This window comes from Ambystoma mexicanum, chromosome 8 (genome assembly GCF_040938575.1).
Source record: "Ambystoma mexicanum isolate Mex_15411 chromosome 8, UKY_AmexF1_1, whole genome shotgun sequence".
NCBI classification, from domain to species: Eukaryota; Metazoa; Chordata; class Amphibia; order Caudata; family Ambystomatidae; genus Ambystoma; species Ambystoma mexicanum.
This window is the reverse complement of record NC_090929.1, coordinates 19,990,094-20,005,627: the sequence shown is the minus strand read 5'-3', so window position 1 is coordinate 20,005,627 and position 15,534 is coordinate 19,990,094. Positions and strand designations below refer to the sequence as shown.

General features: G+C 50.7%; 2 protein-coding genes across 4 annotated transcripts in view; one reads left to right on the top strand and one right to left on the bottom strand.

Moving 5' to 3' along the window:
- The window catches only part of PTGES2 (prostaglandin E synthase 2), a 93,002-nt gene extending 84,999 nt beyond the window's left edge, over positions 1-8,003 (bottom strand). The window contains exon 1 of one of the 3 annotated variants that reach the window (XM_069609162.1): positions 7,934-8,003. Coding sequence is in view for 2 of the 3 variants with exons in the window: in XM_069609161.1 (XP_069465262.1) it covers positions 6,904-7,608 (705 nt within the window). In the remaining variant the exon portion in view is untranslated. Of the gene's footprint in view, positions 1-6,903; positions 7,886-7,933 lie in introns of those variants that run through there. The other 2 variants (XM_069609161.1, XM_069609160.1) reach the window with 2 other exon arrangements.
- A 19-nt stretch (positions 8,004-8,022) lies between these two features.
- The window catches only part of BBLN (bublin coiled coil protein), a 91,488-nt gene continuing 83,976 nt past the window's right edge, over positions 8,023-15,534 (top strand). The window contains exon 1 of the mRNA XM_069609163.1: positions 8,023-8,171. Coding sequence (XP_069465264.1) covers positions 8,099-8,171 — 73 coding nt within the window. The 5' untranslated portion in view covers positions 8,023-8,098. The remainder of the gene's footprint in view (positions 8,172-15,534) is intronic.

Sequence of the window (15,534 nt, the reverse complement as noted above, 5' to 3'; positions counted from 1 at the left end):
GCCCAAGAAGCAGCAGACAACCAGTTGTCTGCAGACAGGACCGTCACTGGCCAGGCCAATGACAGCAAGGTGCAACGTTACTTTTCACTTGACAGGGGAGCATGCCCACAGTGCGTTCCTCCCTTGGACTGGTGGGCAGTGGATATTCTTCAGCATCTGGGAGCAGGCCCACGGTGCGTTCCTCTCTTGGACTGGTGGGCAGTGGATATTCTTCAGCATCTGGGAGCAGGCCCACGGCGCGTTCCTCTCTTGGACTGGTGGGCAGTGGATATCCTTCAGCGTCTGGGAGCAGGCCCACAGTGCGCTCCTCTCCTGGACTGGTGGGCAGTGGATATCCTTCTGCATCTGGAGATCATCATCCAAAATGGCAAGTTCTCCAGTGGCTAAGATCTTGTGCATCCAGCAGCTGAGAATTATCCAGTGCCTCTTTGTTGTGAGCCTGGGACATGCTGCTCCACTGTCCTCTACCAAGAAGGAGAGCCCTGGTGGTACCCGTCTCCTGTGGTCTTTCATCATTTTGCCTACAGACCCAGGGCAGGGTCACTTCAACTCCTCGCTTGCTGTGCTCCCAGGGTCCTCCACAGCTGTGGTAGTTGTCACAGACGTCTTGCAGCAACTTTAGCCTTTTCTCACAAAGCGATGATGCATGTCCGAATCGCCATGTACCGATGTCAAAGTTGTCCCATGGGATACTTCTCTGCAACTGCGACCTTTAGACCACCCGATAAGAGCAGTTGTCTACACCAGCCTTTTATCTTGTGTTTTGATTAGGATTTGAGGGGGTGTGAGCCTGCTTTGTCGCCCCCCTTTGTTGCAATGGGAGTTCATGCATACACTGCAGCAATCTGTGCCCGGCTTTTGCTGGAGGAACCTGAGGCAGGGCATCTTGACTGGGGTGCCGGGCAGATGAAACTACCCCTTCACATGAAAAGTTACTTTGTTTGATGAGAGATTATTATGCCGATTAGGACACTGCCTTCGAGCCCCAATGCTTCCTGTCTAAGAACTTGGGAATCTGGCTGGCTACTGACGGTGAACATTAGTGGACTCTGCCACAGGACTTGGACCCATTAAGCTTAGCATTTTAATATTTCCCTTATTTCATTACAATGCCTAGGTTAGAAGGTTCAACATCTTTTACCCTAATTTAGTTTATGGTTACAGTGTTACTATTTAAACAGTGTGAATTCCGATATGTCTGTATAGATCTCATCTTATAGTATCTTTATAAATCTTACTTCGTGTGTTGCTAACTAGAGTATTTGTGTACTTACATCTGTGGACATTTTGTTGTTGCTCTCAGTTACGTTATGTTACCCTGTGTACTGTGCCAAATCACCATTGTAGTAGTTTCAACGCACTGAATCCGTGTCTGAGGCGTATTGAGTCTCTAGGGGGGGTCACCAGACCTCGGTCTGCTAGGAAGAATAGATGAGCTAGTGCGAACTAAAAAGGGAGTGACAGCAGCAAAAATGGTTTGCAGACAGAGGAGGGTGTTAGGCAGGGACAATTATAGTCTGGTCCTTGTTGCCAAAAGAGTTAATCAGTCCTTTGAAGGCCCACCAAGGCCAAATTCCCATAACAAAGTTAGACAGGGAAGAGGGAGACCCAAACAAGAAGCAGCAATGAAAGGACAGCAACCTTTGATAGTTAAACCAACAACCATTAAGCCCTAAAACAGCTAAAGAGATTTAAGAAAACTGTGGGGAATGAATAAGCAAAAGTGGAGGTGAAAGCAAAAGCTTTTATTTAAATATATAAGCGGAGCAAAGGGAGAGAGAGAGACAGATGAGGCGGACAGAGCCAGAGCCTCAGTCCCAACCGTCACTTGCAAACATTCCATGTCGCGTGCATGCTACGAGGAAAGGGAGACCTGCGGGAGCCAAGGATATAATACATGGTATGGTAATGTTTATATAGCGCCTAGACACAGGCACGTGTTTCAAAGCGCTCAAGGAGGAAAAGAACATAGGGAAAAACAACAGTTGCTCAGAGCCCTTGAATTTCTGAGACAATAAAGGTCTGCACAGGCAGATTAAGGGAATATGATACATTTGATAGTTTACAGCAAAAAGGCCTGACAGCGATTCTGCAGTTTTTTCCAAGTGCACATTAAGGGGTGAAGACAAGGGAGAACAGACAGAATGATCTTCAGGCAGGGCTGTTTACAGATCATGCAAGTGCAGGAGGGCAAGGGAGGGAAGGGCACCGAGTGTGCCCAGTCAGTAGAGACTGGTGAAGTGCGGAGAGAGAAGTTCAAGGTTTTTATTACAAGTGTATTGGGGTGCAGAGCCTTGCATTTTCCTCTTTTACGTTAACAACCAGAAGGAACAGAACTTTAGTACATTACATAATCTTTAAACCTTATAAGCGCACCCCTCAAAATTGATATTAATCTTCCTCTGGACTGTGTTCCATATTCATCACTCCCTTCTTATTGCACACCCTCGCGACCATTCCCTGGTATTCAATTCTCAACAACAGGAGTCTCCTTCTGCTTATTCTCTCCATGATCATCCACCAGCTCCTGCCATGAACCACTCACTCGCTCCTTCCTGTGCACTTCTTCCACTCGGACTAGATGTTATCCTATTCAGGTTCCACATTTCCCCATTTTCAAATACACACATGATCCACTACACTTGCTCACTCATTTGGGACTTGAAAATCTCCACAACCCCTTAACCCTTTTCCCGGGCAACTTTATTCTGACCCAATCTCCCTTTTGTAACCTCATTTATGGTCTGTATACCTTTCCTGCTCCATTTGTTTGTATTCTACCCTCTCTCATAACTTTTTTTTAAAAACATTTTTTTATTGTGTATACAGTTTAGAAGAAAACAAACACATTCTTAGTAAAATTGAAAAGATATAAAAAGCAAAATAAGATACATTTGCATATCATTAAGAAATTCCAATAACAAATCAATTCATCTAACAATCCATGCAGAATAAAAGGGAAATATACATTTGGCATTAGTCAAAGCCTAAAGAGCGATGTACACATTTAGAGCCTGTAATCAGCCAAATTTCCTGTATAATGTACACAGAATAAACATTAGGAACATCAGCTTTACTTACTTTTACTTAGTTCCTCCAGCAATCTCGCATCACCTTCAAATTTTCACAGTTGCCCATTTACATACGTGTGTTATAGCAATAATCCTACTACGGCTATAACTAGACAAACAATTCAATCAGAAATACTCATGATTTATACCATCACGGTCCTTTACAAATTTAGAGTAATAGTGTGCATAAATAGATCTCATCATGGGGCAGTTGGTAAGTACATGTCTAGCTGTCTCTATTTCTAGCTTATTACAGCAGATTCTGCAAGTTCTTTCTTAAACAGGGATTCCAGTCGATGCCCCTCTGATTTCTAATACATCAAGGCGGTTTAGTCTGATATTCATAAACAGCTGCCACGTTACCAAGGATGGAAGGAACTTTAGATATTCTTGTGGATCTTTATAGTTAAAATACATCTTGGAAAAGTTGCATAAGTATTTCATACTTGCAACTTTTTCGTGGCCATTAACCCAGTCTAGCTTCTCAGCTACATTTTTCAAGGATTTCAACATTGCACCTTCCCCGTATTCCCACCTCGGTGTCCAGCACAGCTTCCTAAAAAAATCCTCATTCATGATTTTAAATTTAGTCATCACCGTGCTAGTGCCTTTCTCCAACGGTGAGCGAAGTATTGTCAAAAAAAGAATCTGGAGAAGAGAACATGATCTTGAAGAGTTTTGCTCCATTTAGGTTAATCGGGGTGAAGAGAGAGATATAAGTCCCATCTCCAGCCGAATTGCCTCAATAGGTGTGTAATTGCTTAGCCCCATTATTTTACGCCATATCAGCCCTTCGATTTTATCTGCCCATATAGACCAATCACAATAGGAAGTTCAAGGCCATATAGAAAGGCGGATGCTAATTTCTGTCTATAGATGGTACAAACTCCACACAGACTGTATCCCACTCTTTTTGCATATCTTCATCCCACTTGTATCGTCTTCCTTCATCTCACCCATACAGGACACAAAGTACTGCAGGGAACTCTTCCTCGCAATAATAGGAAAGGAGATACCTTGCTTACACTGTGGGGAGTAGTTCAGCAAGACAATGAACTTAACCAGCTCTCTTGAAGTTCCAGTTATTCTACACACAACTGAACCAACTCCTACATTCTTGTGTTAAATCTTTCGATCATGCCATTAGATTGGGGATGATACAAGGAAGTATACACATGCTCCACATTGTGTTCATTCAAAAATACCCCCAATCAATCTCAATTTAAATTGTACTCTGTTATCTGACACTATTTTCTCTGGTGCACCTTCATTAGCAAATAGTTTTTCCAAAATAGCCCTCACATTCATGGTATTCACACCTCCCTCAATGTTTGAGCTACAGGCCATTATGAATAGCAATCCATCACGCACACCAAATATTTGCAATCTTCTGGCAATACTTGGAAAGGACCTGCTAATGCCTATTAGTATTTTTTTCCATGGCTCTGCAGGCAAATCCACAGTAATCATTGGATTCACTCTTGTGGTAAGGACCTGGTCACCGATTTGACAAGGTATGTATAATCTCACAATTTCCAAAAATCTGCTGCAATTCTATTCTTCTCTTAGTATCCAATATACGCAAATGACCCTCGTGAGCAACTCTGATTATTCTTGGCCTCAATGACCTGCAAGGAATCAACACCTCGCCTCTCAACACATTCTCCTTGAACACAAATGTAATCAGCAATTTTCCTTGTCGAGCTCAATTCACCTCTCTCCCCGATGGCCAACCCTTGACACAATAATCCTTGGCTTGCACACCTCATCCTTTCTTCTTCAGCCACCCCACTTCAGTACCCATCTGCTCTTCATCCGTGCCACTTTGCATTCTTCTTCAATGACATCCATAGGTAATCTCGAGAAAGGCCTGCACATTATCCCTACTAGGAATTTATTCCGTTTTGCATTTAGACCCTTAAAATTTGAACACTAACCTCTGCAATCTAGTCGATAGGTTTGTGTCTCTTCCTTGTGCCAACAACCTATGTAACAGCTTATGATCTGTTTTGATTGTAAATTCAGTCCCCCACAAAAATATTCTAAAATGCTTCACTGCCCAGGTACAGGCGAGGGGCTCCTTTTCAATAACTGAAAACTTCTGTTCACCGGTTCACGTTCGAGCCGCTTGTGCTACCACCCATAACTGTCCATTACCCTTTTGGGATAGAGTAGCACCTAAGCTTTAACTGCTTAAATCCACACACATCTTTTCCCACTGCGTTTTTGAGTGGTAAAGCCATTATAAATTCCTCTTTAATGTATTGAAAACATTTTTCCTCCACTTCAACAAATTCAAACAGTACCTTTTCTAAGTAATTTCATCAAAGGTTCTGTTTTGTGTGCAAAGAGTTCCATAAAACTTGAATAAACTTCTCGCAATCCCATAAATGACCTTAACTGTTCTACATTCACCGGAGCAGGTCCTCCTTGAATTGCAGCAATGAGATTCTGTTTAGGTTTGATACCTTACCCTGAAATACAGTGTCCTAAATACTCTATTTCCTTTTGCACCAAACTTGCATTTTTCCACCTTTACGTGTATCGTCACTACCTTCCAAAATTGCTAAAACCTCCCTCAGAACACAGTTGTGTTCCTCCTCATTCTTACTATGCATCAAAACATCCTAAAATGCCACCACACCTCATAACCCCATGAAAATATTGTACATAATTTTCTGAAAAGAAGAGGCGCTCACCAAACCAAACGGAATACTCTTAAATCGATGCAGACCATTGGTGCGGTTAATGATTGAGTTTTTATTTAACTTCACCTGATGATATGCACTCATATCTAAGGTGCCGAAAACTCTTGCCTCATTCAATGTTGGCATCTCTTGTAGATTAGGTAGAGGATGGCAAGCAGCCATCACAGACTCATTCACATTCCTCAAGTCCATACATATTTTCTTGTCAGAATAACAGGAGAAACCCATTCTGCATACTCAATATGTTCTATTATTTAATCTTGTACCATTTCCTCTAATGGTAAATCCAAATCTTTCCTCACTGTAATTGATACCCTGTCTCTCACAGGGACTGCACCCTCCTATTTTATCTCATGCTCAAATGTACTCAACATGCCCAACTCTCTTTTTAAATAATGTTGGATAAGTATCAAATATTTATTTTGTCTTTCCTACGCCTAAACAGAACACTTGATAATCTTCCCCAGGATGCAAGTTCATCTGTAATTCTCCTTGCTGAATCCATCCCAGAAGTAAGCCAGCTCCTGTCATGTAGACTTTATCTTGTGTTTTCCTGTCACTGAGCACACACCCTAAAATGTCAATTTTACCACCTTCATAACCTCCTGAATTAATAACGGGTTTGAACACTTTACACGCCCCAAAAAACGTCCTTGAAGTCCTCCGATCCCATAATGTTGTACTTTGAACATGAATCTGCCATTACTATCTTCTTGTGTTCATCAAATGAAACCCTGTCCCAGTCTTTCGCGATCATCTTGTTCTAGACCGCCATTCACCATTACAATATAATCTGCAGCGCCATCCTCACCGCCAAGAACATTCTCTTCAATGTAATGCACCTTGTACTTATGCCACACACAACACACCTATAAAAAATGTCAATATGTCCTTTGCGATCACCTTGCGGACAGTCTTTTTCAAAGGCTGGATAGTTCTTGTTATAGCAAATGGAAGCAACAAATGATTACTATTTGCACAATGAGAGGTCTACTACCTCGGCTCATAGGAGGTCAGAGGTCATAAGACAATGATACCCTACTCCATGTGAAGCTTCCTCACAATGGAGCAGTGGAAAGGGGTGGTGCAAAAGGTTGCAGCGGAAGCACAAAGTCGAGTGTTACCTTATGCATCACCTCCTGCTTTGCCTGGTGCTCCGTTGTGTAGTACTTTAGAGTCTGGAAGAGGCCAAACACACCGCCAAGGACAAAGGCAAGGCCCAGGTACCTGCTGCGTGTGGGGTGGGCACCAAACTGGCCGTGCCAACCTCCCCCTGCGCGATAGCTGCGGGTACCACCCACCTCTGCAACAGAGAAGAAGGGGGGCCACTTGGACCCCAGGAAAGATGCACACCCGAGCCCCCCCACCCCAGGGAAGCCCTGGGAAGCCTTTCCCACTGTCCTAAGGAGGGACACATTTCTCCCCAGCCCTGGAAGGGGACAATTACCCCTCATCCCAAACCCCGAGAGTGGTAGAAGCCCTCTTGCCCCCCAGGTAGGAAGGGGTACAGGGCCCCTTGCAGTCCTTGAGAGAGTCCCCCACTCATGCCCCCCTGCCCCAGGGAAGAGTACATATGTCCTGACTCCTGCCAGAGGCCGGGCTGGGTACCTTCTTCCTCCTGCCCAGGCAAGGGGCGCACACCCCTGACCTCCAGTGCCAGCATGGAGGGCCACAGCCCCCCTGGCTGCTGCCCGCGGGACGGATACATATGCCTTGGCCCCTGCCGCAGGGAGGGCGAGATAGCCCCATGCTGCGAGCCGCGCCCCACGCTGGGGCAGATACCCGGCCATTGGTCGCAGCTGGCGCACACAGCCCCTGCAGGCCGCCATCTTGCAGTCCTGCGGCGACACTGGTGCGGGAGGGCGCGAGCAGCAGGCTAGTACCCGCAGCGGCGAGGACAGGCGCTCGCCCGCCCGCCCGCGTTCAGCCTGTGAACCACAGAGACGCTCTGCCGTCGGCGCCCGCCCGGACCCCCGGAAGTGCAGGCAGCAGACAGCGAAACTAAGAGAACAGGGGCTCTCCTGCGAATGCTCGCCCACACCACTGCCCCCAACATTCTATGAGCGAATACATTGTGTTATCCCATCCTTAACAGTTTACCTCCTGCCAGAGAGATTTAAATAAAGGTACAAGTAACCGTAAGCAGAAACGCACATGCGCACTCCGTGAACGGCGGTTGGGCAGAGACTAGACGCTGTACACACGAGCGTCCATCTTAAGGTCAGGCGCGCCGCGGCCGCTCTATTTCCCGTCACGTGGGCAGCAGAGGTCACATGACCTCAGGTGTCATTCCCGTCTAGTTCCATCCGAGCTTGGGAGATGTCCGGACCCAACTGGGACCTGCAGATCCCCATGGAGACCGAGGAGGAGGACGACGGGCTGGGGGAGGAAGGTGAGGGGTGCCTGGGCAGGGCAGAGGGGGAGGATAGGATGGGCTGGGGGAGGAAGGTGAGGGGTGCCTGGGCAGGGCAGAGGGGGAGGAAGGTGAGGGGTGCCTGGGCAGAGGGGGAGGATGGGCTGGGGGAGGAAGGTGAGGGGTGCCAGGGCAGAGGGGGAGGATGGGCAGGGGGATGAAGGTGAGGGGTGCCAGGGCAGAGGGGGAGGACGGGCTGGGGGAGGAAGGTGAGGGGTGCCAGGGCAGAGGGGGAGGATGGGCTGGGGGAGGAAGGTGAGGGGTGCCTGGGCTGGGGGAGGAAGGTGAGGGGTGCCTGGGCAGGGGAGGATGGGCAGGGGGAAGAAGGTGAGGGGTACAAGGGCAGAGGGGGAGGACGGGCTGGGGGAGGAAGGTGAGGGGTGCCTGGGCAGGGCAGAGGGGGAGGACGGGCTGGGGGACGAAGGTGAGGGGTGCCTGGGCGGGGCAGAGGGGGAGGACGGGCTGGGGGAGGAAGATGAGGGGTGCCTGGGCGGGGCAGAGGGAGAGGATGGGCAGGGGGATGAAGGTGAGGGGTGCCAGGGCAGAGGGGGAGGATGGGCTGGGGGAGGAAGGTGAGGGGTGCCTGGGCAGGGCAGAGGGGGAGGACGGGCTGGGGGAGGAAAGTGAGGGGTGGCTGGGGGAGGAAGGTGAGGGGTGCCTGGGCAGGGCAGAGGGGGAGGATGGGCAGGGGGATGAAGGTGAGGGGTGCCAGGGCAGAGGGGGAGGACGGGCTGGGGGAGGAAGGTGAGGGGTGCCAGGGCAGAGGGGGAGGACGGGCTGGGGGAGGAAGGTGAGGGGTGCCAGGGCAGAGGGGGAGGATGGGCTGGGGGAGGAAGGTGAGGGGTGCCAGGGCAGAGGGGGAGGATGGGCTGGGGGATGAAGGTGAGGGGTGCAAGGGCAGAGGGGGAGGACGGGCTGGGGGAGGAAGGTGAGGGGTGCCTGGGCAGGGCAGAGGGGGAGGACGGGCTGGGGGACGAAGGTGAGGGGTGCCTGGGCGGGGCAGAGGGGGAGGACGGGCTGGGGGAGGAAGATGAGGGGTGCCTGGGCGGGGCAGAGGGAGAGGATGGGCAGGGGGATGAAGGTGAGGGGTGCCAGGGCAGAGGGGGAGGACGGGCTGGGGGAGGAAGGTGAGGGGTGCCAGGGCAGAGGGGGAGGATGGGCTGGGGGAGGAAGGTGAGGGGTGCCTGGGCAGGGCAGAGGGGGAGGATGGGCAGGGGGATGAAGGTGAGGGGTGCCAGGGCAGAGGGGGAGGACGGGCTGGGGGAGGAAGGTGAGGGGTGCCTGGGCAGGGCAGAGGGGGGAGGACGGGCTGGGGGAGGAAGGTGAGGGGTGCCTGGGCAGGGCAGAGGGGGAGGACGGGCTGGGGGACGAAGGTGAGGGGTGCCTGGGCGGGGCAGAGGGGGAGGATGGGCTGGGGGAGGAAGGTGAGGGGTGCCAGGGCAGAGGGGGAGGATGGGCTGGGGAGGAAGGTGAGGGGTGCCAGGGCAGAGGGGGAGGATGGGCTGGGGGAGGAAGGTGAGGGGTGCCAGGGCAGAGGGGGAGGATGGGCTGGGGGAGGAAGGTGAGGGGTGCCTGGGCAGGGCAGAGGGGGAGGACGGGCAGGGGGAGGAAGGTGAGGGGTGCCAGGGCAGAGGGGGAGGACGGGCTGGGGGAGGAAGGTGAGGGGTTCCTGGGCAGGGCAGAGGGGGAGGACGGGCTGGGGGAGGAAGGTGAGGGGTGCCAGGACAGGGCAGAGGGGGAGGACGGGCTGGGGGAGGAATGTGAGGGGTGCCAGGACAGGGCAGAGGGGGAGGATGGGGTGGGGGAGGAAGGTGAGGGGTGCCAGGGCAGAGGGGGAGGATGGGCTGGGGGAGGAAGGTGAGGGGTGCCTGGGCGGGGCAGAGGGGGAGGATGTGGTGGGGGAGGAAGGTGAGGGGTGCCAGGGCAGAGGGGGAGGATGGGCTGGGTGAGGAAGGTGAGGGGTGTTAGGAAAGATTTCGTTATTGTAGGGAACTTTCCTTCCATGTGGCAACCCCTAAACTTTTTGCTATTGTTTTCAACCTGTTTTCTTGACTTTGCCAGAGAAGTGCAGCCTTCTGCTGTACTTCTCTGGGCTTTCGCTCCTTTCTTACGGGGAAACTGACATGCCCTTAAGACAGTCAGTACCGGGGAACGCTGTTTCCCGTAGTTTCTTTTATCGTGTCGCCATTTTAGTGCAACACGACACAAGAGGGCACTGTAAGCTAAGTTACAGCTCTCTTGGGTCTCTAGCCTTCTACAGACCCTAGACACTCTTGTAGGATGGTTTTTGGATCGGTGCAAGTCATTCAGGGACTGGGCTGGTGGCAGCGATCATTTGGTTTATTTTGAGCTCCTTTTGCCGTTCTGAGCACGTTTTTGCCGCGAACACAAAAGGGTGGCCCGGCTACACAAAATGGCCGGACCACGAGGCTCCTTTGTCTAGTCCACTGTCCGTCTTGCTCCCTTTACCTTCCCCCAGGTCAGGCGACCCGGGGCCTTCCTTATTTGGGCATGTAGTTTCCCGCGAAACACGGTTGCTTTCGCGGGCTTCTACATGTCGTTTGAGTGCCCCCAGGATGTGGGCTGGGCTGTCTGGTCCCAATACACATCCTGGGTGCCAGAGAGTCTAGGGTGGTGTGAATGCCTGGGACCACTGTGGTCCGTGATTGGTCCACGTATGGTATGTGTGTTGATGAGCGGATCTCCCATTGGCTCCCCTCCGTTTTGGCGCGAAGGGAACCGTGGATAAGAGGGAGCTGGAAACACCACTGCCATGTCGATCTCCTGAGTTCTTACGAACCCAGGGATACAGGAGCCAAGTATCCTGCGAACACGAGGCTGGACCGAGGAATCGCTGGTGACCCCCTGAAGAACTTCTGCTCCTCATTGCTGTCGTCCGGTGAAGCCCTTTCCACCTAAGATCGAACAAGAAGGCCTGTACTGGCGCTTCGACCTATTGGAATAGCAGGACCAGCTATTCCCGGCACCTTCATCAACTCCTGCTGTAAGCCTTCGGAAGTGTCTCTGGGCCATCCAGTTGACTGACCAGCTTACTAAGGAGGCCTGCTCTGTAATCGCCGACAGGTTGGGTGGTATTCTGAGTCCGGGGCATGCTCACACGCTTCGTTTGCTTAGCAGTCCTAAGCTAGAGGTGAGCAGTGCTCGTTTGGCTTGAATACACCCGGCCGTTCCGTTGCCCTGCTGTGGCGACAAAACTGTGCTTGTTTCTTCGATCGGGACGTCTTTTTACTCTGCACGACGACGAGACGTTCCCTGCTCTTCAGAACCTGCCAGAAGCTGTATCTATCGAGGAGAAGCTCGGGCCTGCTTGCTTCGGGGACCGGTGAGTAGATTAGCTAGGATCTGGTCGCCCTCCTGCAGTGCCCCTTGCTTTTCCCCGCTGTAAATACAGCACCCCTTGTCCGTACTCGCGCCCTGCTTCTGCCTCACAGTGGAGGCTGCGCTAGAGTCGCGGACCGTGTTCTCCTTCATTAGAGCTCCCTACAGAGCTGTTCAACGTCCTCCGAAGAGCTTCACCTTCTGCCCATTGGCACCGGCGTGTGCAGGTACTTTTGAGCGCTAGGCTCCACTCTTCGTAGGGATTGGACTACCATCCAGTTAGGGGCCTCAGAAGGCGGACATATCACTCGCATTGGTTCGCACTGCCTGTTTTCCTTCCCCTGCAGGTGGATAACATATTTCGTGCTGCTAATGCTGTGAAACTGTGTATTCTGTATATATATTGGGTGGATAGTGTATGTGTTGGTTTAATATCGTTGTATATTGCTGCTTTTACTGTGGTTATTAGTTTCAAGGCCTTATAATAAATGTGTATCTATTTTTGATATAAACAACTGTTTGGAGTAGTTTGTAAGCGCTCTTGCTTTGTGTGCTCACTGCGGGCTTTCAGTCACCCTCACCCCTCTTGAGACCTAGTCTTGACCGCCGCGATCGCTACCTTGATTGGTCTGGCTTGTCCAGAGGTTACCCTGTTCCAAGTAATTAGGTTGGCCTTCTGAACCTCTGCGCCACCAGGACAGAGTTCAGAAATCCGTCTTAACAAATTGGTGTACAGCGGTGGGATACGACTGAAGGTATCCAGTGTTGCGCACGAGCTAAGGCGTTTTCAGGTTATTCCAACCAGGACACGCAGTAAAGTATTGAATATAACGTTAAAAAGGCCATAGTCCTATCGACAGTATGGAAACGAATACTTTATTAACCTTAAATGCTTCGAAATCTGAAACATTGAAGAAGATGTGTGCGGAGAGAGGGGTTTCCTCTCAAGGCACTAAATTGGAAATGATCCAGAGAATCGTGGCGTGGCAAGAAGCGCAGCTTGACGCTATAACTTCCGAGGACAGTGCAGAAGGTGGTGGGGCTGCTCTCACTGGCAGAACCGACGGTTCTGCCGCTGCACTGATCCATCACGACCACGAGGACAGGGAGGATGTAATGTCTAACGTTTCCTCTGCCAGTGTTGATGGGGAGGCTATGCTTGAATTCAAGAAGCAAGAGCTGCGGTTTAGGCAGCAGGAGCTTGAATTCAGCATAGCCAAACTGAAAATCGACCAGGCAGAAAAACAAAAAGACAGGGATCACCAGTTGGAACTGGCCAAGCTTCAGTTCGCAAATGGGTCCAAGGGTCCTGGACATGGTTCTGGGGCTTCCTCTCATCCACGGTTTCCAAAAGATCTGCTCAGTGTGTATGAGGAACGAAATGACATTATGGACTGGTTAAATGCGTTTGAGTATGCATGCGAGGTTCAAGAGGTTGATAATGCGGATAAGATTGCATGGTTACTCAGCAGACTGCCCCATTCTGGTTGCAGTGCCATTATGGAAATGTCGAAGGCTGAGCGCGCTGATTTTGCAATGTTGAAGCAGACTCTCATTTTAAAGTTTGGGAAGACTCCGACCCAATATTTAAAAAGGTTTAGAGAGTATAAGAAAAAGGAAGGTGGTACTTGGGTGTCGTATGTAGCTGAGTCCCTGAAAAACTTGACTGGCTGGGTTGAAGGTTATAAGGTTTCTACCTTCGAAGGCATGATCAATCTGGTCATGCTGGAGCACATTTTTGCTTCTTCTTCCCCGGAGCTTAAGCAGCATTTGGCCGATTCGAAGGAGATAGATCCTAAGAAGCTGGCCATTGCAGCAGACTTATGGGTGTCACATCGAGTGTCCCATAAGGACAAAACTCATCCTGGTAAGCAGGAGGAAGGGAAAAAGTCCAAAGATATGGAGGGTGGGGAATCTGCTAAATCTTCTTCCCATAAGGGCCACAAAAAGAAAAATAAGGGTAAGCCATCCGAGAACTCACAGGGTAGTGGAGGTTCGCCTCCGAAACAGAACTCTGGTTATAATAAGCCTCCCTACGTAAACAGACCCAATGGGGCTTGTTTTTCTTGTGGAGCAACTGACCATGTGAAGGGGGATCCCCGTTGTAAGGTTAGACCTTTGGGGGTCCACTCCGCTAATCTGGCCTTCTCCTCCTACGAGGAAGAAGAGATTACAGGAGCATCCTTCTCCTCAGACTCATTTCCCAGCGGAATAGAGGCTGAGGTAGTTTTAGTGTCCCTGGGTTCCTGGGAGCCTAAAGTCGCAGAGGCGTATGCTAGGATTCCGGATAATACCAAGCACTACTTTAAAGACAGTGTGCTGATCAATGGAGTGGATACTCCAGCTCTTAGGGATAGTGGGTGCAGTCGAACTGTAGTGGATTCTACCTTGGTAGACTCAGAGGAAGTTGCCAGAGCTCCTCTGATGCCCACTAAGTTGGCTGACGGCCCCCTCCGTATGTTTCCCGTGATCCCTGTTAATCTAACTTTAAATGGTACAGCAGTTAGGATTCCAGTGAGCATTCAGAGAAACGTCCCGGGAAAGGTCTTGTTGGGCAATGATCTCAGAGCTCTAGGGCTCGTAGGAGACACTGCTGAAAGACCCTACACACGGTCTCAAGCACGGGCAGCATTGGCCAAGTCCAATACGCCGCCCCAGCCGAAGGGGAAACCCAAGGCGAAAGGAGTCAACAAGTCCCGACGGGGGAAAGAGAATATTCCCCCGAGCTCGCCTACCACTGCGGTGGAGGGAGTTGGTCAATCGCCCGAGCCTGACGAGGAGGTGGCGATGCCTGAAGTGTTCGACCCCAACGACCATCCTGAACTAAAAGACTTGTTAGTTGAAGGAGGTCCTGATAGGGACGACTTCAGTAAGGGCCAACGTGAGTGCCCATCTCTGGAAGGCCTAAGGAGACAGGCCTGCTCCCAGCTTGAGGGTGAACCTCCTGGGTTGCAAAGGATTTACCAGGAAGGTGGACTCCTTTATAGTGAGCCCACAGAGTCTACAGAAGGAGACCATAGGAGGTTGGTGGTTTCCCTTGCTGTTAGGCCCTTCCTCCTGCAGTTGGCGCATGTCGTTCCCCTTGCTGGTCACCTTGGTATGAGGAGGACCAAGCAAAGGTTATCCATGCACTTCTACTGGCCCAAGATGGGGGAGCAAGTAGAAAGTCACTGCAGGAGTTGTGCCGCCTGCCAGTTGTCTGGTAAGGTTGGTGCGACAATCCAAGCTCCGTTGGTACCGCTCCCAGTTGTGGGGGTACCATTTGAAAGGGTAGGGATCGACATGGTTGGTCCCCTTGACCCGCAAACATCCTCAGGCAATAGGTTTATCCTGGTGCTGGTCGACCATGCAACCAGGTATCCTGAGGCCGTCCCATTTACAACTGTAACTGCCAAGCCAGTTGCAGAAGCTTTACTCGGCATGTTTACTAGGGTTGGCTTCCCTAAAGAAGTTGTGTCGGATCATGGCAGCAACTTTATGTCGAAGTATAGGCAGGCTATGTGGAAAGAATGTGGGGTCACCTACAGGTTCTCTTCTGCATACCGCCCCCAGACCGATGGTCTGGGGGGGCATTTCAACAGGACGTTAACGAGCATGATTGGGGCTCTGGAGGAGCCTCAGAGAAGAAAATGGGATCTTCTTGTTTCATGCTTACTGTTTACCTACCGAGAGGTACCACAGGAGGGTGTTGGCTTCAGCCCCTTCGAACTTCTGTTCGGTCATCCCGTACGGGGACCCTTAGCCATCATCAAAGAGGGATGGGAGATGCCCACTCCCCCTGTTACTACCAATGTAGTTGATTATGTGCTAGGGCTCAGAAAACGGATGGTACTTCTGATAGGCTTGACTAGTGATAAATTGAAGGCAGGGCAAGCGCTGGTGAAACCTTGGTACGACCAGAAAGCTTCCCTCATCAACTTTACACTTGGTCAGCAAGTCCTGATCATGAATCTCATAAGGCCTCGAGCTTTACAGGACAAATGGTCAGGCCCTTACCCAGTGG